This window comes from Thamnophis elegans, chromosome 7 (genome assembly GCF_009769535.1).
Source record: "Thamnophis elegans isolate rThaEle1 chromosome 7, rThaEle1.pri, whole genome shotgun sequence".
NCBI classification, from domain to species: Eukaryota; Metazoa; Chordata; class Lepidosauria; order Squamata; family Colubridae; genus Thamnophis; species Thamnophis elegans.
In genome coordinates this window covers 22,185,455-22,211,194 of record NC_045547.1, presented here as the reverse complement: position 1 = coordinate 22,211,194, position 25,740 = coordinate 22,185,455, and the positions used below count along the sequence as shown (strand labels likewise).

The following is a 25,740-nucleotide window of genomic DNA, read 5'->3' as shown; positions in this document are numbered from 1 at the left end:
TGTTCTTGCTGAAATCTTCATATTGCCATTTTCTGTATATTTAATGTGGAATAGACTTTGACAAATTAAACAAACCAATAAATTTATTTGATTGTAAGATATCATGACATTAAGATGTTGTGCAGCCTACCAAATTAAAAACTTCCCTGTTTAATTCTATTACAAAAAAATCTAGACCTGCTAATTGAAGAAAAAGTAATTACACATGTTAATAGAGATCTTAAAAGGCTAAGACAAAAAGGACTGCATGATTAAAGAAATTTTAGAACAAGAACTGTTAAGAACAGAACAGTGAAAGATACATTTAAGAAAACATAATTTTTAATGTGTATAATGAATGGCAATATGCATTATTCCCAACTGACACTAGATTTGTATTTCCCAAATTCAATGTTTCTAGGAATAATGTTGAGAAAGACAAATGATTGTTCAATGTAAATGAAAGAGTTCATAAATGACAGAAATGGATAAATAAATTGAGGTGCAGTTTAGTGTAGGTGTTGGCCCATAAACCAGGAGACTGTATGAAAACCAGCAGGGCGATGTTGAGTCCCCCACTCTTTCTGAGCCCAACCCACCTTACAGGGTTGTTATTGTGGGGAAAAGAAGAAGAAATATTATGTAAATTTGCTGTCTTGAATTAAAGTAATAAAGGTGGGATAAAAATCTAATAAATATATAAATACTAAGACTAACTAAGACAATTCAAACTTCTGCCTGTACAAACATGAACCAAGTAACATGCATGCTTAAAGCCCAGTACACTTGTTGGAAGTTTTATTTTAAAAAAATTGCATGGTGGGATGCAATATTGGGTCATGGAGATTATGATATGGATAAAATTATTGGTTAAAGTGAGACTCTCAAATTCTTGTGGATTTGATGAATTACTCTGTTAATATTACATTATGGACTAAATATTTGATACTTCATGATTTATTTATTCATCTGATATATTTAAAATATTTATACAGCTGCCCATCTTGAACCAAACTCTTGGTTGCTCACAAATCAAATTATGCACAAATGTGTTGCAAGAATAGCAAAACTCATTTACACTTGGATGGGCCATTTTAAACATGATACTAGCATGTATAAGAACTCTGTAAATACAATATTCAACACACTTTTTGATTAAATAAGCAGTTTTAACTATTTATGTGGCATGTTATACATAAATATATAACATAGTAGCCAGAGAAAAATATATTATATAAATGACCATATGCCAATTAATATAATTTAAATAAATCTATAGATTTGTTAATTGCTACAAATGTAAATATACTTTATACACTGTGATTGTTCAAAGTAGGCATATGTCTTCCTCTGTCTTGTATACAGGCTAGATGCAACTACTGCAGATAACACAGCAAGAGCTGATAAAATATCTTAGTTAAGGAATAAAAGTAGGATTCCTAGCCTAATCTAACATTTGCATGTCGAAGCGCTAAGTAAAATATTAACATTTAGAGCAGTTAAAGACATTGTAAACATATGAAATGATTAAATGAACATAAAATGCAAACATTTACAATAAGTACAAACACATATATGGAAAGGTTCATAAGCTTTTGGAGAACTTAAATACATTAACTTAAATAATTGTTTACAATTACACTTGTTTCCAGATTAATATGCATAGGCGTATATGCAGTGAAATAAATCACCATGAAATGTAATAAGCATCTAATACCTGTATGGTTTTAGTTATAACTTTGGAAATAAAAATTTAGCAGAGACGCAACATTATTAGTCCTTGTTACGTAAATTTAAACATGGCATGGAAATAACAGCAATTTTCTGCTAGGTTTAGTTGCCAGCTATTCTAATTTCAGGAACTAATTACATATGTGAAAGCATATAATAAAATATATACAAGTTACTCAGAACAGGTTCCTATCTCTATATGTTTATGCAGCATTAAACTCCATTGATTTAACTAAAACTTGCAGGCAATATTTTAGTTTAACTGCACATAACCAAATGTATTCGTTCAAATACATATAGGATGTATGGCTTGGGCTAGGATGATTTACAAGGGCCCCTCCAACTCTGTTAATCTGTAATCTGTAACCTATATGCCAATTACCATATCATATTATCCATAATGAATTTACAGAAAAACATTGAAGAATGGTTTATTTTCTCCAAGAACCTTTTTTTTTAAAAAAAAAAGCATTACTGTACTCATTTTCTCAATACACCAACTATTAATTTACAATACCTTCTCACGCATACCTGTTTCAAAAGCCTGAACGTTATATTCACGTACGATAAATGGTAGAGCTTGCACCTTCCTACCGTCGCAGACAAACGCAGAACCCGGCGGGGAAGCCGCATCTGCAGGAGGAGGAGCCGGCTGCATTCTGGAAGAGGGCTCGTCAGAACGGTAGCAAAGCGTGAACAATGCAACCGCAGTAAAGACTGGGAACCAAAGCAACCGCTACGAGACCTGTTCGGTGGTCGCTTTTATTTATTTATTTTTAAGGTACTCCAGGACCTCCTCTCCCACTCTGGCTGCTTCTGAATTCCGGGGCTCTGCCTCTTTAAAATTAATTTCTCCCGAACGCCAGCAGGGGGAGCCGAGACCGTCTCGCCAGTTCCATCGTGACTCTTGTTTTTGTTAAATGGGGGGGTATTTAAATGTCGTGCTGTCAATCAAAGAGCACTTCCCCTCAAAGCCGCGACAGCAGCGAGGGGTTTCCTCGGATAAATTACTCTCCGAAAAGCTGCCTCTCCTGCCAAAACTTCAACGCCAACGTCCGCCAGCCACGGGTTCCTCCAGCCCGGCAGTTAAAAGATCAAAGCCGAAAGGAGACACAAGAAGTCCCCCCGCGCCACCGGCGAGGCAGCCCTGAAACTTGTTCCTTTGTTTCAAGGTCCGTGGATACCACCACTAGCCCCGCGCTCCCCTTATCCGGGCAGAAGCGACCCAGCCTTTCGAAGCGTTCGCCTTTGGGAGGGCGCTTCTCCCTCCCGCGGGACGCGCCCACGCATAAAAGACACGCGCCTCCGCGGAGGACAAGGTCCCACGTCAGAAAAGACCCCAGAAGCCCACGAAACTCGGGCACCCGTGAGCTCAGGAGTCCCCTCGAAGCCTCCACCCCCTTCCATACCTAGAGAGCAGAGGACGGAGGCACTGACCCTAACCTCGCTACTCGTTACTCACGCACAAAAGACACGAGAATGCAGCCTGGGCTCCCCAGCGTCGTTACGAGAGACTGAAATTAGGGCACCTAAACTTTTCCGCACCCTCCAAAACTCCACCGAAAACCCCCTAAAGCTCTCCGCTAACCTCAGTTCCAGAGTCCTTATATAACTCCACACCGAAGAGGGGGGGGGGCGGGTTGGGGGAAGAGAGACAAGAGAACAGGAGGGCGACCGCTGCTTTAAACGCCGCTGCTTCCTGGTTAGCCGAGAAGCCCTCAGCCGCCTCTTTCCTCATTGTCCTCCGTTGGTTTCATTCCCTCAGCGCCCACCGAAGGTCTCCCCCCTCACGAGAAAGTGGAAGGGACGGTGTTTCTGTTTTTGTTTTTGTCGTCTCCCCCCCACCAACCGAAAAATAAAAGGACGCGTGGCTGCCAGCCAGCCCCTTTTTACCTGCCGTGGAACCAGTCCTTGCATATGTCGCACTCGATCATGAAGCGGTTCACATCGTAGGGTTCCCGGCACACGCAATACACAGGGGTCGCGTTCGCCGCCGCCGTTCCGGCCATCTTTAAAGAACTCGCTCACTCTCTTGAGTGACTGCCTCAGCCACCCTGGTCTCCAGTCTCGCGCCCCCCCCCCCCCACTCCCCAACTCTCCGCCTTCTCCTCCCCCTCCCCACCGCCACCACGAGCCCCAACCAACAGCCGCCGCCGGCTTAGCCAGTCAAGTCGGCAAGCACCAATAACAACAGCGCGCGTGCGGAACGCCGGCCCTTGACGCGCGCGCCCGCGCGCGCCCCAGTATCCCACATTCAGCGCGCGCCCGCCCTCCCTTTCTTCCTGGCCAGCAAACAAACGGGCGAGGGCACGCGCGATGAAAAGGAACCGTCACGTAAGGTACATCTTGGAGCATGCGCTCTGAAGAGATTACAGCGTTGGGGAAATGACACTGACGGCGGACGCGGGTGCCGGGAAGGGGGGGGATGAAGAGGGGGTGGGAGTGGAAGAGCCGAAGAGGGCGAGATCCTAGGGAAACACCTCGGAAGCGTAGGAGGATTCGTGCGCCTCTTTCCGCTCCAAGAGACACGCGCGCGAAAGAAAAGAAGAGATTTGGGGGGGGGGGGGGCTGTTGCGTGAAAGAAGGGGCTCGTGCACCGTTGCCGGAAGTGTGTACAGTAAACTCTCTTTTTTTTTCGGACTTGAACAGACAGCAGAGGAGAGCACGTGTCACCACACAACCCTCCCTTCTGGGGTTTGAGGGTTGGTGTTTTTTTTGTGGGCGGGGCTCCAGCTCGCTGGAACAAACGGATAATGAAGTCTCCAGCACATGGTGGCTCCGCCCCATTCCGCCTCGTCCTGCTTGAAATTCGTCACGTGAGGAAGGAAGGTGCCGCGAGGACATAGAAAACGATTTAAAAAAAAATAAAAACCAGGTTCTGTCACAGCGTCGCTCCCTCCCTCCCTCCTCCTTATGCAACCGCGCGTTGACGGGCAGAAGGGAGCGCCGCACGGAAACATCGCTCTTGACTTTGTTTCTCCGGTTTCGAGAGGCTGAAAGAGCTCTGACAGCAATAGCTGAGCGAGCATCACCGTGTCTCCCGCCTCGGATACTTTTCTCTCAGAACTGAGCCGAAAGACAGCCCCTCACTGGGTTGTCACGTCAGTTGTTGTTTTTTACCCACTACATTATTTTTTGGTCCGTCCGTTCACTTTCGGTGCCCCTAAAATAAGCCGTTACACAATTTGGATGGGGTTTCCCCGTCTCGTCAATATTTTTAAGGCATTCTGGAAATGCTGCTTATGTTTGAGCGCCTCGATGTTAAATTTGCCCTTGCAGTTTTATGCGGCGATCTCTTGCCAAGCTGAAGGGATTCAGCACCCCAAGTGCAGTAGATGGGAATGTGAAAGCAGATAATTAAATAAATGATATTAATTTTGAATGTACTTTAAACAATGTTGGGAATTTAAAATGTTAATGATTGGGGAAGGGGGATTCGTGAGATATTTTCTGGGAAGAAAAAATAGGGTAAATAACTGGAAAAACTAAAAAAAGGTGAAATACAGGGTGTACAGTGATGTTAATTAACTATATGTAAAATTGAATAAGAAATGATAAAGAACTATGTAAAGAATAATACCATGGAAGCTGCAATTGCAAAGCTATGGTTAAAAATGATTAATTTGTAAAGATGAATTAATAGTAATTGAAGAAAAGAAGAAAAGAGTGTTTAGTAATGATATATAAGCTTAAATGAATTAATGGAAAAACATAAAGGATTATATAAAAGAGATGAATATTGATAAAATGGGAAGATTAGAATTGAAACTATGATTATAAATATGATGCATATAAGATGTGACCTGGTCCACACTCTGTCCATAAAGTATGTATGGGGGGGGGGGAGTTGCAATAAAACTTGACTTTTAAAAAAAAGTACCCCAAGTGCAGACTGACTTGAAGTATTAGGCTAAAAGAGGGACGGTGAGATTTAGCATTTCCAGTCAATATTTATTTTTTCATGTTTATGTAGTGTATATGGGAGATGGAGACCCTTTGAGAGCTGTATACAATGAAATTACATTTTAATGTACGGCGATTGGTGTCACTCAAAGTGACAAAGTTATTCTAAATTCTGTCTTGTACTACAGAGTCAAAGGGACACCTTGTCTGAGCTTTTTAGAAATATATTCTGAAGAAAAACAAATCCACTGCATATTATGAAATGATGATCATTTAACTATAAATACCAATGCTTCAAAATAAGGGGCAATTGATATTAAGGACAATAAGATAATTTTAAAGTAACATAGGATTGGTGTCTTTAACACTTTTAGGCCTATAGTTTTCAGTGAGATTTACTTCTAAGTAAATATCTTTGCAAATAAATTCTTACATATTTCATAATGAATGAATATATTGTGAACATGAATTAAAAAGAGATATTCCTTTAAATTAAAGCAAAGGCCTTTCATAAAAGTTAAAAATAATGCTTTGGGAAACTGAATATTGTAAATGAGCTACTATCCTACTTGGTGATCAGTCCTGCTTACCAGCATTGAAATTTCAATAGTAAAAGCATAGAAAGTTGGGCTAAAGTAGATCACTCAATGTGATAACTGTTCAAAATATAAATCTTACCTTGCTATGCCTCTCAAAGCAAAATGATTATGAAGAACAGATTTATATTAGTGCTATAATAGCAATGCTGCAAAAATCCAGATGACCAATAGATAGTAATCAAAAGTTTTCTGCATCTATTTGCTACTATGTAGTGATTAAATGGATTTTTTGCAGCACAAATATGGAAACTCTAGACCAAGGGTGTCGAACTCGATTTCATTGAGGGCTGCATCAGGGTTGTGTTTGACCTTGGGGGTCAGGGTGGGCATGGCCAGGGTGGGCATGGCCAGCTAAACGTCACTCGTGGTGGCCCGAGTGCTCTGCCAGTGAAAACAGGCTCCCAAGCGCCATTTCAGCTGCAATGGCCTCCTGAAACCCTCTGCCAGTGAAAACAGAGCTCAGGAGGGACACACGCAGCCCTCCCAAGCTCCATTTTCACTGGCAGAGGCACTGCGGGCCGGTCCTTCGCTATTTATAGGGCGGCCACATGGGCCAAATTGAAGCACCCCACAGGCTGAATCCAGTGGTGGGTTTTAAAATTTTTTAGAACCTCTTCTGTAGGTGTGGCCGGCTTTGTGGGAGTGGCTTGCCTGCCATGTGACCAGGTGGGAGTGGCTTGCCTGCCATGTGACCTGGTGGAAGTAGCTTCCCAACCATGTGACTGGGTGGGAGTGGCTTGCCAGCCATGTGACGGTGGGAGTGGCTTGGTAGTCATGTGACTGGGTGGGCATAGCCAACTTGTAAAATGTGATGAAACTCACTTAACAACGCTCTTGCTTAGCAACCAAAATATTGGCTCAGAAACTCTGGCATTTGAAGCACGCAAGTCTTAAAGCTGTCAAGTTACAAGACCCTTGCACCCCTAACCCTTTAGAAAAAAACCTGCAGGGGTGTTCAAACTTGACAGCTTTAAGACTTGTGGACTTCAACTCCCAGAATTCCTCCTCTCACTCTTCATCTTGATGATGTGCGAATGGGTGGGGGGAGGTAGCTGGAACCGGTTCTAAACAGCACTGTAGATTTGTCTAACCTCTTCTATAGGAGAGGTTAGAACTGGCAGGAACCCACCCATGGCCGGATCCAACCCCGGAGCCTTGAATTTGACACCCCTGCTCTAGACTAAAGTCACAAGGAAATTATTTGTAGATAGAACACCACGGAGCTATAAAGTATAGTCGTTCTGGATAATACATCTTTCTAGCTTATTTTGTTGGATATACTTCATTGTTCTAGAAATGATAATGCCTGCAAATATTATAAGTTTCATAGATAAGATAGCCTCAAATTTCCTAAAGCTCTCAAGTTATCACTTTTTCTTATTTTTAAAGAGAAAGTTATTGATTTAGGGAACAGAAGAAGAAAACTCTAGAGTTCTCATAGATATCAAAATATTCATCTGTGAGGTCTGGAGGAGGCTGGTACTATTGAAACCACAACTTATAGGGTATTTGATTCCTAAAGTTCATTTAAAGTGGCTTGTTGTTCAGTGAAATGGTGGCTCTTGCACTTGTAGTATTGTTCAGTTAAGGGGGAAAAAACAATCTCTAACAGTGTGCTGCCATTTTGGATGGTGACTGACAGCCTGATCCTGCCTCTGAGACCAGTCCTCTCTTTGCAATGTGACAAGTCCCAGCTGCAAGGAACTCACCATCTCATAAACCAAAACCTGCTATTCAATAAGGCCAGCTGCAATCTGCTCCATTTTATGGTAATTAAAAATAGCATTTGTGCACCTGGTAGGCTGCCAGTGCAGCTGCTGCAGATATGCACTAAATTTGAATGCCTAGATGCCATACATATCATCTCATCCTTCGGTTCATCTGGAATATGCAATAGAGCAAATGTCTCTGGCTACCATTTACAAATTGTGTCAAGCTCTGTAATAAGGGATTCTGTAGTAGAATTTTTAGTGGAAGTTCAAAATGGTTGTATTTTTATTCTGAGAAATCTGCAGTGAATTTATTTTTATATAAATGTTGGATCTCATTACCTTTTGCATGAGTTGTGTTTCAGGTTTTGGAAATAAATTTCCCTGAATTCAGTTAGGTTGAACTCCATGGGATAAGCATACAGCCTTTGTGTTATCATTTCTTCAGTCTTAGTTATTAGAAGAAGAAAGTAATTTTCCAGACAAATGTGTTCCTTTACCCCTTCTGACTCTTACTAGTAGTTCTTCATTGCCTAATTTTTTATCATTGGATGACTTACCTCATTTCTAATTAAGCAGATGTTGCATGTTTCATAATACTACAAAAACTTGTAAAACCTGTGAATAATGATGATACATAGATGAATATTCTACCCATAGGCAGGATTGACTCTATTGTATCAGCACATCTAAATAAGCTGTTGCTCAATTTACATGTCTACTATTATAATAAGATGGCTAAGAAATTAAACACATTGCAGCTTCTGCCAGCAGCAGGAGTACCACATGTTCCACCTATGTTTTATAATCCTTAAGCATGTCATCTGAATTTAACAAACTAATTCTGGCCTGGCTTATTAATGATCAATTAATGTTCCATAAACCAAAAGTAGGACGCATCCTGTGTTTGAGTTAAAATTAATATTTAGGGTTCATTAAGAGATCAAGGAAGGAAGCAATGCTATTTGATAGGAAATTCAGCATGCCTAGAAGCAATCAGACTAAGCAATGCAAGCAGGTGCCCCATATGAATATTTTCTCTATCATTCTTCTTTACATCTACTAGGGTCTTCCATGTTTCCAGTCTCTTCATTGAAAAGTGTTTTTTGGTCTCAGATGTTGAATAGTTTTTCAGCATGTCATTCTGGTGCTTTGTAGACAACATAGCAATTGGCTACTAAGCCAGGTTCAAAATGCTTTTGCTGTCTAAGCCTCTAGATACCTTGGGATCATGATGTATGTCACCTTAGTTGCAAAACTAAAGCATCAGTTGATTTTTAAGATAATATTATAGTATCGTGCTTGTATGTCCAACTGACAATTTCATCTTGAGAACAGGTTATACAGTAGATGGACCTTGTGATCAAAGGTAGATGTTACCTCAGCTGGTATTCTCAGTGTTTGGCACCTGTCCTCTTGAATGCTCTCTGTTCTGAAATCCATGCAGCACCATTATTTTACAAACCTATTGACAATTTACCTTTACTCAGAACAATCCTGACTGAATTATAGATTGTTCAGGCTTCATTTGTTTTTTCTTTTCCTTCAGACCCATTAACACACACACACACACACCTTCTCCTTTAATGTTATCATACTCCCAAATAATAGTTCTGTGTACTCCTGAAGACTACACAACTTATTCTTTCAGATTAAATGTCTCCCAAAGTATATGGTAGTTATTTTAATATGCGGTGGTGAAGTTCTAATGTGCTTTGTATATATTCTGATTAGTGTAACAACTGAATGTTCTTTATAATTAGAGATTACATAGCCTGTATTGGAATAATGTTGCCAAATGAAATAGAAATGAATGAAGGTGAAAATGGGAAAAGTAATATTGGTTGTTCAAGTGGTGGGCAAAGGATAATTGACGCGCAAAATATAGCCTCTCATTATCAAGACAACCCCTGCCTTCTCGAGGTGCCCACCGTTTTCCAACAGAAGGGGCTCTGTCGACTCTTGGGCCCGGCGAGCTCAAGTAGTACTCAGCCTAGAATCATGGATCCCGTTGATTCGGGATGCATGTGACTCTACAGCGAAGGGATTGGCGATGCTGTACCGACGCTAAAGACTTAAGTAAGTCAAGGTTGTTCATTTGAAGTTCTTGATTTTTGAAGATCCAGGAACAGCTTAAGAACAAGAAACTCTTGCCAACATCATTACATTATTGTTGTTCCTGTAATTAAATGTGTGGGTGATGATCTATGTAATGTAATAGAAAAAATATAATGTAATAAACAATAAACCAAATATTAGGACATGACAGAAGCAATAAAACACTACAGATTACTAAAGGATAAAACTATATCAATTATCAAAAAACATATTACTTTGGTGAGGCTTAAAATCAGATTGTTAAAACTATTGTAAAAACAAATGTAATAAAGGTCTACCATTAGGATCACATTTAAACAACAAAACATGAGTAAACTTATCTGTTTATTCATAATAAATAAACTTACCTATTTATTTGTTTGATTGCTACAAATAAAGCAAAATAGGACAATTAAAAATCTGTAAGTAGGCCTGCACAATTCATAGAATGGGAAAGGCCAGATTGATACCCTAAAATAATTGATGGCCATAAAGGAATCCTGTGTACGAATTGTTTGGTGGTATGGCAGAAGCATTGGAGCTGGCAATGTTGTTAAGGCCTAGAGACTGTCTTTCAGAAGGGAAGTAATTGTGAAAAAAGACAGCAGTGCACTTTTCCCAGGGACTGTGAAGTTTGGCAGCAATGGATTATTATTTTTTAAAATACCAGTATCTTGTACAAGACTACTTGATGGCCCACATGTGCAAACCTGGTCTAGAAGATGTTTCAAATTTGGTAAACAACCCAATCTGCAAGAGATATCTTGAGAGTAGATTTCATGGCTGCTGAAAAAAATGTAGCTACTAAATGTGTAACACTGGCCTGGAGGACTGAAAGAGGGAGATGTATACTTCGTTTTTTCCACATGATAGATCTTTTTACAGAAATAATAGGGTACACCAACAAATCAGATTTCAGAAAGAGCACAACACTTTCCAAAATCCCTGAGACAGATTTTACAATGATTAAAAGCAAGGGTATTTCATCTGGATTTAATTTTTTTGTCACCTTAAAAAATATAAAACTATCCACTACAGCTCTCTGGTTTTTCTACCACATGCCAATTATAAGACTCATTTAACGGTCTTATGAGAAATGCAGTTTTATCCCATTGCACATTGTTAAATGAAATTGATGATTTACTGTGTCATGCAGACCAAAAGGTTTAATATAGTATTTCTTATTTTGAGGTTGCCTAACTCCCCAATGACTCTGAGTGGTTTCCCATGAAAAAAGCATTTAAAAGAAAGCAATGTGTATCAAAGAAGAAGGAATACAACAACCAGAAACCTGATCTTACAACGTAGAAAGAGCAAATGACCCCAAAATCCCAAGAGGGCTCAGTGACCATCCTAACCCAAGGCCTTGGAGAATAACCAAGTTTTTAACATTTTGTGAAAAATCAGTACTGTGTTAGCGGTAGAGCTCTCTAGGGAGACACTATGCCAGAGGCTGCTACAAGAAAGCAGACTTCAAAGTTGTAATAGTTTGTTACTCTATGTTATAGATATCCATGATGATAGCTATTTTTATTTTGTACAACATGCTAAGGCACAATCCCCAGTTAAAGATTGATGCACAACTGGATTTTCTCCTTAGTCCCGCTGCCATCCCATTGAAAAAAGCATAGAGTAAGTCAGTATAAAAAAGCTAGTGGAGATGTGAAAATGAATAAAAACAAGAAACAGAAGTGAGGCCATGGAACAACAACAAAAACCCATCATTTATATTAACTGGAATTGTAGAGCTGGTTCTGAGTTTATTTAGATACATTACAAATGAAAATAATCAGTACCCCAGGTATGCAATGAACATAGCAAGATGCTAACTGTTAATAAAATTCATAGCTGTTTTGGTTTAGTCTTTTCCCACAAAAAGTGACATTATACCAGGGATGTGAATAATAGGATGAAAGAACAAGATTGAACCTTGAACTGGTAGAAATGTGGACAGGGGTTGTTGTATTTTGGAGTATGAAGGAATTAGCTGGCAGTTTCACTGATACTTTATGTACACCATACCAGGTGTCTGGAGGAAAGGGGGGAATTAGCAAGCTATAAACTAATTAGTCTGTCATTGATATTTTGGAAAATTCTGGAACTTAAATAGGTTGATCTATAAACACTTTGGAAACCGTAGGAATTGGTAGAAGTTGATCTGAATTTTGCAAGAACAATTTTTGCCAGTTCATTGAAGATATAATAAATTTTGGCTTTCAACAAAACATTTGACAAAGTACCGCATAACATACTGATAGGTGTGAAGTAGCTAGAATAACAAATTGTTACACAGATGGCTCAAACATCATAACCAAAGACTAATCATTAATGGTTTTTCATCAAATTAGAGGGCAATATCAAATGAAGTACTAAAGAATTAGCCTTGGATCCTGTACTCTTCAATATTTTCATTAAGGTTGACTCAGCCTTCCATCCTTCCAAGGTTGGTAAAATGAGGATCCAGATTGTTGGGGGCAATAGGCTGGCTCTGTAAACCGCTTAGAGAGGGATGTAAAGCACTATGAAACAGTACATAAGTCTAAGTGCTATTGGTATTAATACATTAATGATGAGAAGTAAAAATTGCTTATCAAATGTGCAAATGATACAAAATCAGGGATACATTACACACATAACAAATAGATTTCAAAATTATCTTGATACTCTTAATAACACAATGATGAAATTTAGCTGAAGTAATAACAAAATTCTTCAGATAAATAAATAATCAATAAATAAATGGTAGATTATGGTATGGGAGATACTTGGCTTGGTAATAGTGCATGGGGGAAAAATCTTGAGATACAGCTTATTGTAAACTGAATGGGAGCCAATAATTCATATTATATTGATCAGACTCCATCTGGAATACTATGTCCAGTTTATGGAGACCATACTTTGCATTTTTTTTAAAAAATGGAAAGATTCAGAAATGGGCAATGGGAATGATGAATGGACTAGAATCTAAATGAAGAGAGGTTAAAAGTGCTAGGTATGTCTAGCCTTTAAAAAGACAGCTGAGGGAGCCTGCAATAATATTCTTCAAATAACTGAAAGGATATCGTAGACTTAGAAGAAGGTCCAGTTCTAGAACACATGATGTGAAATAAGGAAACGTAAGTAACATAATGAAATGGTGCTCATTCCTGTTTCTTAGTTAAGAGCTTGTGTTGTCCAAAGACATATCTGTGGTAATGTGGCCAGAATGACTATACATCAAGACACCACCAAAGTGGCACCTATTTATCTACTCACATTTGCATGCTTTCAGACTGCTAGTGGGCAGGAGCTGGGCAAGTAATGGAAGCTCACCAGCATATTTAATCACTGAGCCATTTTTATGAGGTGAGGATGTCACCTCATAGCAATCAATTGGAGGGGCTTAGTTCATGGCTCAGGTTAGAAATAGAGCCTTCTCATTGACAGCCTCCTATTTAGATTTAAACAATTTATAAGCAATTTACAGCCTGTTATTAGGGAACTTTGTCTCTAGAAGAGTTCAGCTGCTTCCATGCTTTCTTCTTATGGAAAACAGTTGACATATCTGTTCACCCTAATATTTGCAAAATAACAAGTACTTTAGGCCCAACCCATACATTGATTGCTATTTTTGTTTTTGCTTTTTACAAAGAACATTACATTTTTTTCACTTTTATTTTATTGTTTTATTATGGCTTTTATTATTCTTTTGTTAACTGCTCTCAACTCTTTTAGGAGGAAGATCATATGGAAATTGAAATAGATAATAGTGCTAGTTAAATATGTGTAATAGTGGATATGCCATACAAGTAAACTTTCTTGCTCACCTGCCTGGAACCCACACTGCATTTCGGACATTAATACATTAGAGAAGGTCCAGAGGTATTTTACAAGAAAGTACGCATAATAAATAAATAAATAATAAGAATAATAAAATTCTTTATACCACCAGGCTTGAAATTTTAAGACTGGATAACCTTGAACTACGCTGTCTATGTTCCGACCTGAGATTAGTGTACAAGATCATCAGCCATAACCATCAACCTGTTAATGACTACTTTTACTTCAACTGCCATAACAAGGGCTATCAAAAGATAAAAACTAAATGTAATCCGTTCTAATCTTGATTGCAGGAAAAACAATTTCAGCAAGAGTAGCAAATGTGTGGAACACTCTACCTGATCCTGTTAGTTCCTCTAACCCCCATACCTTTTACCTTAAGCTGTCTACCATGGACCTTATGCGTTTCTTAAGAGGTTCCTAAGGGGGCATACATAAGCACACCAGCATGCCTACCGTCCCTATCCTACTGTCCCCATTTATATGTACTTATTTTATGTGTTTATGGCTATGTTTTGCTTATTTATATCCATTTATTTGTGCCATTTTTTCATGTGTCCATGTCTATGTCTATACTGATACTTGTTTCCTTGTACATGTTGAAAAATAAATAAATAAATAATTCCATGAGTTGAATACCAAAAAAAATGAATACTTTGTAAGTATTTCCTCCTTTCTTGCATTGACAAATGGATTGTTCAGACTGCCTGAAATCAAGTTTTAAGCATAGAAAAAGTTTGGATTGAATTTTGGATTGAATTTGGGATTGATTTTCCTTCTCACAAGCTGAAGCCAAGGAAGTAAAGCTGTTTCTAATATAATTATTTTTTTAAAAAAAATGATGTGTAACTGAGGGGGAAGCTATGAGCCAATAATATCAACAAAGTCCTCTGATGGCAATTTCCCCTTACTTGTAATTTAGCTTCAAAACTAATCTTTTAGTTTTCAAAGATTATATGGCAGAGAAATTAGCCCTTCTTGCATATATTGAATATACATAGCTGTGTCATTCAAGGACTGATTGAGCCAAAATTTAAATGAATAACATGAATAAAAGTGGCTTTAAACTTCTTTAGAAAGAGAAGTGAAGGTATCAAGATATCTTTAATAAATATGTAAGTATTCGTATCCTATTTAGTAAAGTTGTAAATGACATAAACTTTCCTTAATTAAAAAAACAAGATTAGAAATAAAGAAATTATCTAAAGATCAGCTAAAACCTTCAAAACTCAGCTATGTCTTTATCTATGGAGCAAAATACTGAGTCATATTTTTCCACCCACACATTCCTCACAAAAATAAAAAAGCTGAAATTTTTCAAGATTCACCCACATGTTGGCGAAGAAGAAAAAAATAGCAAGTCTCACAGTTTTGTCCCCAGGCTGCAGATTGCTCTTAGCAAATACTCAATTATAATGAAAGAAATTCTCTCCCACACATGGCCTACACATAGATGTTATTGAAAATAACTGTGCATAGTCTAATTCAACAGCATGTCTTGATTGCGCATTAGTAGAGGAGGCAAGGAAGGGGCAAGAAATAACCATTTTTGTTTAACAACATCAGAAAAAGACTCCACTGATCTCAGAAATAGAAACCATGTAATAAAACTTAAAAATGGGAGCTAGAACTGAAACTGCCAGTTTTAAAAAGAAGTAGCATCAAAGGGCAACACTCAGCTACAATACCAGGAAGCAAAAGTAAAAAAAGAAGAACATACGAAGATTCTTCCTTAAACTGTTTTCATTCTGTTTGTATCATTTATCTATTCAACAGATTTATTTGGACATTGAGACACTATTTGTTCCATAAATAGTTGCAAAAGAAATTTTGCATTGCATATCCTTATTATGTAGTGATGACTTTCTTTTATGAGCAAGATCTTTATGTAACCTTTAATAATATGTTCATCCCATGCAATGAATGTTATTTTCAGGAGGACTAATAAACTTGTGATACCTTAAAGACTAATAAATTTATTAGACATTCATTTTAGTGGATTCCAACCCATTTATTCAGATGCTTGGAATGTATCTTGAATTACACAGATCTTTCCCACAATCATAATGTTAGTGGCAGTAGTAGAACTGTCCATAACAAGGTCAGAGAGAAATGAAAATAGAAAGAATGATGGTTATATTATTGACAAAGATTGTTTACAAAAACATTAGGTAATGATTTACCTGGCACATACAGAAATATTTTATCCTAAAAATAACAATTTTCTTTCAAAATACCATTTTTCTTCCAAAATACAGAACTGAATCTCTCAATTAATAGCAATCCAGTGACTATATTTTGCATTCCCTCATTGAAATTCCTTTGTTTCAGAATAGTTGCTCTAAATGTAGTTGCCCAGAATCCTAGATTATTGAAATGTTATGCTAACAAATATTAAGATAAAGTAATTATTAATCATAATGACAGTGAGAGAGAAAAGCAAAGGTGGTGTTCAGAATGGGGAGGGAATGGGGATTTTGCAGTATCCTTCCCTTGCCACACCCACAAAGCCACATCCACAGAACCGGTAGTAAAAAATTTTGAATCCCACCACTGGAGAAAAGGTATCTAAAACTCCTAACCATAGTATGAGAATTGAGGGTTTGTGAAATGGTAGTAGATATGCAATACAAAATTGTAAATTAGAATTTACTACACAACCCATGACTCCTTGGGTCATCGTTTCAGAGATAGCAGATTCTTTGCCAGATTCCTCAATGTCTTCACACAATGACAGAACTTCTAATATACCGGAAAAGTTCTTAAAAATTCAGGGATATATTCAGAGATGTATCTGCTTTGAAAGTAGTCCATGTTAAACTGCATAGCATAGTCAAACATCAGGAAAAGTTTTATGATATTTTGTGTTATGTCATAAAATGCTTTATGATAATTCTTATGTCAAAAGGTATTTTATAATGATGAAAGAAATGTCCTTCTGGGTTCAGCTCCAAGTGGAGAAAAAGACACTGGAGACATGGAGGCTGCTTGGAAAGATGGTTTATTGTTGGACGGGGCCACATGGCTTGAGCCCTGAACAGAAAAGGTGATCACATGCTTCAATGTTGGTGGAGAAGAAGAGAAGGGCGGAAGGAGGGGCTTGCTAGGCTTTTTATAACCTGTTTAGTCCCACTTCTCTGTTTCCTGTTCCTGTGTAAGAAATGTATTCTGATTGGTTGTCAGACTCCCATGGGACCATGCAAGGGCTACTCTCTAGGCTGTGTTTTGAATCCAGGTATGGATGAGTTCTCAGATGCCATGTGGTCAGTTGAGTAAAGGGCCAATATTATCATGCCTGTACTCCCATCCTCTCTGGGGCTGCAGTGGGGAAGTCTTTATTATGTAAAAGTGGACTAGCTTGGCCTTAATGGCCCATTAATAGCAATAGCAATATAGCAATAGCAGTAGACTTATATACCGCTTCATGGCCCATTAACAGTGGGGATGGGCAGGAAGCTACAGGGAACTATTCTGTCTTTTAAAACATGTTTCTTTCTTTTCATATCCAGAGAAATATTCTGCCTTTTCAATATTTCCTAGGATATTTCATTTTTCTGGGAGAGGGCTGGATGATAACTTCCCACAATAAAATTTGCCAAATTTCAATTGAAGGGGAGTGATGAGTCCCAGATTCTGGATGCACTCTGTAAGTTGACCTATTTGTGGTAAGGTATCTTCGTTCAAAACATTTTGCCCTATAATACACCATTTCACCAAGTTAAACCTTATAGGCATGAGAGTTTTAGTAGTATATAGTCTAAAGATTGCTTGGGCCATTATTATGATATTCATAGGCACCATTACTGCCCCAGACACATGTTTCAGTCCCTATTCAATGTCTACTGGGTTTTTAAAAATCCTTTCAACTTTCAAAAATATATAAATAAATGCAAAGTAACATGATCCAAGCAAAACTTTATGTCCAGCATTATCTTTATTTCCAAGAATATCCCTAGACTTCACATGATCCTTACAGCCTTTTTATAGCTATCTTTTGGCAAATACTTTTCTTGGTAGAGTCCAGAGACAAACAGTAGGTGACAGCGGGGAGGAGAGTTTGTTCAGGAGCCAGAATGGACTAGACAACCCACAACCTGTTGGGTCATTGTTTCAAACTTATTTCCTTATCTACACAGATAAACAGAATCTCTATGAATAGGCGAAAAAAAAGCAGTGAGAGTGGGAGTGACTTCTGATTTCCTGCCAGCTTCCCCATTGACTTTCCTTATGGAAAGCTGTCAGAAAATATTGGAAACAATGACCATGTGATCATGACTGAGGACAGCAGCAGGGTGACACTAAAACAGCCACAACTTTGCCAAATTTCTGCCAGGAACCTATATTTAGTAGGTGCCAGGTAGAAGGCTTTATCTGCTGTGGTATCTGCCCGTTGGAACATTTTCCTCTCAAATATTACCATATTTTTCAGAGTCTAAGATGCGCCGGAGTGTAACACACCTTAGTTTTTGGGGAGGAAAATGGGGGGGGGGGAATCTGCCTACCAGGTATTCATCTGCCAGCATCCTTAGTCTGGTCAGCTTCAGCACATAGGTTTGCTGATTTTGAGTGCGTACGAGCACACTTTTTATCCCCTGGTTGGGGATAAAAAGCAGCTTCTAAAGCACAGCTGATCATCGGAGAGAGAAGCAATGAGTAAAGCAGGGGAAGCACAGAAGATCACTTCACTCGCTGGCACCTCATTAGGGCTAAAAAACTGCTTCTAAAGCACAGCTGATCATCGGAGAGAGAAGCAATGAGAAAAGCAGGCAAAGAGATTGCTTCACTCATTAGCACCTCATTAGGGCTGAAAAAAGCTTCAAAAACGGAGTATAAGACACACCCAAATGTTGAGCCTTTTTTAGTGCGTGTGTCTTATACTTTGAAAAATACAGTAAGTCATCTCCATCTCTGAATGTTTTGAAACTCCTTCAAATCCTGATTATGCCATCAGATCTTGGTGTACCAGGGAATCAGAGACGCATTTAGATGGCTCCACTATTGAGATGGATTTTCTCTCTCTCTCTCTCTCTCTCTCTCTCTCTCTCTCTCTCTCTCTCTCTCTCTCTCTCTGTGTGTGTGTGTGTGTGTGTGTGCTTGAAGTTTGTACCTATTCTAGTTTTAATTATCTCCACTTCTAATGCTGTTTTTTTTTACTTTTTCTATATCTGTTTTTATATGTCTATTGTTTTAATTGACTATCATAGGCCACCCAGAAGGTTCCACCACAAAACCGCGGTAGACTAAAGCGTGTGTGACTAAAGCGCGGTGACAAAACCGCACCGTCAAAACCGCGCGACAACAGAGCGCCGACAACAGTGCGCCGACAGAAGCGCGCTGTAACATAACCCTAAAAATAACCCTAAACCTAACCCTAAACCTAACGCTAAACCTACCCTAAACCTACCCTAAACCTAACCCTAAACCTAACCCTAAACCTAACCCTAAACCTTACCTTAAGTTAAATCGCGGTTCTGTTGGTGCGCTGTTGTCGGCGCGCTGTTGTGGGCGCGCTTTTGACATCGCGGTTTTAGCGCCGCGGTGTTGTTGGCGCGCTTTAGTCTACCATGGTTATGTCATGCCACGCACCCAGAAAACACTTCTTATGAAATGGATGGGTATATAAATTTGATTAATAAATAATAAATAAATTGCAATCCCAAGGGAGTGATATAGATAACCAGATTTCGGATGCATTATTTAAGTTAGCCCATTTGAAGTATGCGGATTCAAAAATTGTAGCTTTATAATGCACCGTTGGCCCAAATGAATGTGACAGTCAGACAAACAGGAGAGTTTTAGTAGTATGTAGATAAATACCAGGAAACATCTTCATCACTTTGCCTACTGGCTTTGGCCAGCCGTATCCATCAAGGCAGCCATTTTGTGAGGATGCCAGTAGCACGCTCTCAAAATCCCAGATCTGCTATTCAGACCCAGAGGGTTAGAGACCTCTGTCTTACAGCTTAACTTGAAGACTTTTATTTCACAGTCCTACTAAATGATAAGTTCATGAAAACAGCAAGATTTGTCTGCTACATCAGAAAGAAACAAGAGAAAATATTTCTTTTTTCTCTCTCTCCCATTTCTTTTCCCCGGTGAAACTATTTCATTAATTACATTATCTTATCAAGTGCAAAATCAGTTTCTTGTTGTTCAGGCTTGGATGACCAAATGAACCATTTACTCCTTATAATGGCAGGTGTTTACTGAAAGATTAATGAGCAAGCACTACTGTGTGTAAGTGACTTTCCTGCTGTTCTCTCAGAGGCTTACAAGTGATGCTTAAATAATTGGTACTCTTAGTGTAGTATGTTACATAACAAACAAGAATGAAGGAGCTATAGATCTTTATTTTAAATCGTTTTTCACCTAGGACATTCTGCTCCTCCAAATGAAAAACAAGATTCCAATTTTCCTATAATTCCAAGCTGCGCAGACTACAGTTCATAGCAGCTTCAACATGTATTGAGGACTTGAGGGTAACAGATTAGTTTAGGAGACAAACGGTACGTGGGGAATCTTCATTTTGTCTTCAGTGTATAATGTCTTGTGTTTCACACCCACTGCATTGCTGAGCTGATGGCCCATGCCTCATTCTGCCCAATGGCAGAATTGGCTATGCAAACTTTTAATAAAAATGCAGGGGTTTATTGTAAATCACCCAGAAAATTTGAACTGATGTCAATTTATTTATTTTAAAGAAATAAGAATGATATATATCTACATATATTATTTCAGAACAGCTATATTTCTCCCCAACAAATAAAAATATATAGCTGAAGGGATTCTTATAAACAGTTGAGTGGCCTTATGTCACGCATATCAAAAACAAAAATGATTTCATGTCCATCAGAGAATCAATACCCTACTGTTAAGCTAATAGCATCGCTATTAGCATTATGAAATACCAAAAACTAAAGCCGCTGGATTTTAATCTTATTAACTTGATAATGCATATATCCAGCTGTTGCTTTTCAAACCTTATCAAGAATTTCAACTCTTTTTTATTAAAATTGGCTTGCTGAACTACATCACATTGCTGAAATGCACAACAAATTGTGAATTAAAAGTCTCATCCAGTATTTGTCTCTTTGAAAAAGTTATTGTTGATATGTGGTAGTCCTCATTTAGCAACCACACTTTTATTGGTGTCAACAACTTGGTTTTTTAGTAAAGGGGACACTAAGTGAAACTGGTTTGTGACTTATGCTCTTACTTCAATTTTCCTTTACGGACAGGCAAAGGTGCAAAATGTCAGGTGCAAACAACCAGATTTACATATGTAGGGTTCAAATTAACTACTTTATTGTATTCTGCCTATATTACAGGAATTTCCCAAGACTTCTTGCCTTTCCTTGAGAAGAGTCATTTAAGGTTCCAAGGAGTTTCGCAGGGAGGGTCAATCCTGGATCTCTTGTGTTTGTGCAATGATTCAGTGATTCTAGAAAGAGTGCAGAGAAGAGCAACAAAGATGATGCTGGGACTGGAGACTAAAACATATGAAGAACGGTTGCAGGAACTGGGAATGTCTAGTTTAATGAAAAGAAGGACTAGGGGAGACATGATAGCAGTATTCCAATATCTCAGGGGCTGCCACAAAGAAGAGAGAGTCAAACTATTCTCCAAGGCACCTGAGGGTAGAACAAGAAGCAATGGGTGGAAACTAATCAAGGAGAGAAGCAACTTAGAACTGAGGAGAAATTTCCTGACAGAACAATTAATCAGTGGAACAACTTGCCTCCAGAAGTTGTGAATGCTCCAACACTGGATGTTTTTAAGAAGATATTGGATAACCATTTGTCTGAAGTGGTGTAGGGTTTCCTGCCTAAGCAGGGGGTTGGACTAGAAGACCTCCAAGATCCCTTCCAACTCTGTTATTCTATTCTATTCTATTCTATTCTATTCTATTATATATATATATATATATATATCTGTATATATATCTGGCTGGGCATTTGCCATACAAATGTGAGGACTGGTCATGAAGTTAAATTTTTCAACTCCATTGTAACTTCAAATGTTGGTCACTAAATGAAGCAGTCCCTAACAAGGACTAGCTATACTGCAAATGTGTAGGTAGTTCTGCTTTTGTTTTACACACAATCCAGAAAAATCCCTCTCTGTTTCTAAAACTTAGTTTCTAAAGCTAAGATTCTGTCCAATCAGAGTTTTAATACATGTTGTTCAAAAATCTAAAAGAAGCTGCCTTCTTTTTTGAGGGATACACCTTGGGAAGAAACAAAATTGTGCTATGTTACAGCCTAGCTTCCTTAGCTAGAAAGTTCTGCAAAGCCTTACACCAATATGTTCTGATGTGTTTCTTTTCTGGCAAGCAGGTAGCTCTCTTCATCCTCCTCCTAATCCCATAAATCTGATTAGCTAGTAGCAATAAAATGCAGTTGCAGAACTCCAGGTCTCCTCCAACCAACCAACCAACAACTCCCCCCCCCTACACACACACACACACACACACACATACAAGTTTGGCACCGTGATGAGAATTCCTTATTTAAGAGCACAGACTGTCCTTGGAAGGCCTTTTAATTTCCAAAGGATTGGGTACAGCAATTGGAAAGAATGAATGACAATTGCTTACAAAACACAAGGCAACCTTAAGTCTCTAGAAAGGCAAATCTGTACACCATAAATTCCACACCTGGTGTCTGTGCTTGTGTTTGTGTGTCTGTCTGTGTGTGTTTGCATTTGTGGTGTGTGTGTGAGAGAGAGGGAGGGAGAGGGAGAGAGAGAGAGAGAATAGGCTGGATGTGCATTGGTTCACAGTTTAGCAGGTTTAATACAGGATCAGTTTTTCCCCTCGACAGTTACCTGCTCGATTAAAGGCAAACAGCAGATTTGTTTCCAAACATCAGCAATTCCCCGAGGAGGAGGGGGAAGACAAGGAGGGAAGCACAAAGCAGAGAGCAAAGTAGCAGGTCGCTCACTATTGTTCCAATGATGTATTTCACAGCCAGCATTTTATATAGCCCCAAACAATCTTTATTCTTTTTTTTTTCAATGCAAACCTTTGCAATCATCCTCGGATTTGCTTTGTTCCATCTCAGAACGTTATTCCAAAATTACAAAGGTTGGCTGTCTCAGTATATCGTCTGACTCCTAGAATTTCAGCTCCTTTTTTTAAAAAAAAAAAATCTTTTGTAACCTGGATAAGAAAAACCCTGAGAAGGTTTCCAAGTATGTGGAGTTAAATTCAGGAGAAGAAGAGGGGGGGGGGGGAAATGAATACCTAATCTTGGATTAATTGTAACATAAACTGTCCTCTTTTAATGCAAGGAAAGATGGGAAGAGAATACTTGGGTTTTCATAGAGGGAAGCCATTTATTATGCGTCTTGAATCCATCTCTTTCCTTGAAAACGGCTCCTTCCAGAAAATTGTGATATGTGGAATTCATTGCCCCAGATGAAAAATGTGTGGCACGTGCGTTGTATAGTGATTGGCAGGCTCCTTCTCCTATTGCCGTGGAAACCTAGACATTTCAATTAGACAAGAAGTTCAGGCAGCATGGCAAAGGTGCAAATTGCTTAGACGGAGAGAGCATCGGATCCCCAAATCCAACCGCCAACAATAGACAAAGTCATCTTGACCCATCTCCCTCCCAAAAGGCACCGATGTTTATTATTTATTACTACATGGGGAGAAGAAGTAAATTAAGCCAAATCTTTCATTACTTTTCCAGGACCTTTTGTACAAGTGCAGCGTCTGAGCTACAGTATGTTAGCATCATTTTCTCTCTCTTTCTCTCCCCACTTCCCAGAGGAAGGCTGCATAATGAAGGTCAGATTGGACTTGTCTTATCCAGCATAGGACGATTTTAAAAAATGAAGTTTCCACCAGGTCGGCTTTGCATTCTTGTTTGAGTCCTATCGGAAACAAAGGATGGGGGAAAAGGCCCCCCGTGGATTAGCTAAAGGCCAGGCGTTGAGGGGAGGCAGGTTCAAGAAACTGTGTGTTTGCTGAAAGGGGATTCAAGGATGAAGTCTTCTTATGTTGTTTTAATTATTTTGTCCTGCCAAATTAAATTTGTGACATAGCTGCTGGAAAGGGTTTTTAGAATCAGATGAAAAAATAGGATCTCGGATAATTTCTTGCAGCAGAAATGTTCAAATCAGAGGACGGAGGGAACAAGAGCAAATGAATGTAAATCTATGCAAGATTTTGTTTAAGCATAAGAGGATCAAGAATGCTAGCAAAGGCTGTGACTGTTTGTTGTTACACTGCCTTACCCTGCAGTGCTCTGAAAATTATTCATGCAATATATAGAAATGAAATAGTAGAATATGTAGAATATATACTGTGTACACCACACAATATACTCTATCTACCTATCTATCTATCTATCTCTATCTATCTATCATCTATCTATCTATCTATCTATCTATCTATCTATCTATCTATCTATCTATCTATCTATCTATCTATCTATCTATCTATCTCCCAAAAGAGATTATATATATAATATTTATACTGTGTATGTATGTATGTATGTATGTATATAATTTTGTGTGTGTATATATAATATGTATGTATGTGTATGTATGTGTGTATATATATACACACATATACATATATATATACATATATATACACATACATACATACATACATATATATGCACATACATATATACAAACATATACACACATACACACATACATATATACACATACATATATACATACATACATATACACACATACATACATACATATATATACACATACACACACACACACATATATACATATATATATATACACACATATATAAATACATACATATACACACACATACATACTGTACATACATACATACATATATATACATACATACATACATAGATACAAACACACATATACATGCATGCATACATACATACATACATACATACAGAACAGGACAATGGCATCGCCCTCCTCCCTCACATCAAAGGCACCCCAGATAAAATCAACAAAATTCTCCACAAACACAATATCAAGACAGCCTTCAGCACTGACCAAAAAATAGCCAACATCTTAAGAAACCCCAAAGACAAGATCCAGCTAGAAAACCAAGGAGTCTATGAAATACCATGCAAAATCTGCCCAGCCACATACATTGGACAAACTAATAGGAGAATAAATGCACGCATCACAGAACACAAGAACGCAGTCAGAAAAGAAGAAAAAACTTCCTTCTTCCAGCACCTTAAAGCAACAGGACATGAAATTGATTTTGAAAGAACCAAATTAATCTCCAAAACTAAACACTTCAACAAGAGAATAATTATAGAAGCCATCGAAATAGAGAAACACTCCCACAACATGAATAAACGTGATGATACCTCCCGCCTACCAGACATCTAGCTCTAGTCAACAAACGAGTCCCAGCCACGAAAACCGACACCGAACTCAGAACAACACAAGACGCAATCACCAATCACCCTCACCAGACTCAAACCCAAACCCAAACCCATCCCATAGACCAAATGCAACCACCATCCAGAAGCCAAACCACGGCAGCATCACCAACTGCTGCACACCCCCTCCAATCCCCACACAAAACAAACTGACACACTCCATGAACACATGGCCAGACCGCAAACTCAGAGCCAAACCAAAGCACGGGATGTTACACCTCAGCCATCTGCTCAGACATTATATCACAGAACTCAGGGGGTTACAACGCAAAGGCTCAGGATGTTACAATGCAGCCAACCTCCCAGGAGGTTGCAGCACAGGTCTCAGGATATCACTACAATAGAGCTCAGGATGTCATCACACAGCCCATTACCCAGGTCGTTACAACACAAAAGAACAATAGGCACACAGCCAGTGCCTCAGCCACACAGGATGTTACGAAACAGTCGACTAATCTGCAAACACCAACTCCATCAACTAATCAAGAT

The 25,740-nt window shown here is 38.7% G+C and overlaps 1 protein-coding gene and 1 long non-coding RNA gene across 3 annotated transcripts in view; one reads left to right on the top strand and one right to left on the bottom strand.

Moving 5' to 3' along the window:
* KDM7A (lysine demethylase 7A) overlaps nucleotides 1–3,783 on the bottom strand; it is a 58,764-nt gene extending 54,981 nt beyond the window's left edge. Inside the window, exon 1 of one of the 2 annotated variants that reach the window (XM_032221994.1) lies at nucleotides 3,604–3,783. In XM_032221994.1, coding sequence (XP_032077885.1) covers nucleotides 3,604–3,719 — 116 coding nt within the window. In that variant the 5' untranslated portion in view covers nucleotides 3,720–3,783. Of the gene's footprint in view, nucleotides 1–2,241; nucleotides 3,272–3,603 lie in introns of those variants that run through there. The other variant, XM_032221995.1, reaches the window with a different exon arrangement.
* A 73-nt stretch (nucleotides 3,784–3,856) lies between these two features.
* On the top strand, nucleotides 3,857–5,441 carry LOC116511451. The gene is made up of 2 exons (XR_004255747.1): nucleotides 3,857–4,049; nucleotides 4,360–5,441. It is a non-coding gene; the product is annotated as an uncharacterized LOC116511451 (long non-coding RNA).
* The last annotated feature ends 20,299 nt before the right edge of the window (nucleotides 5,442–25,740 follow it).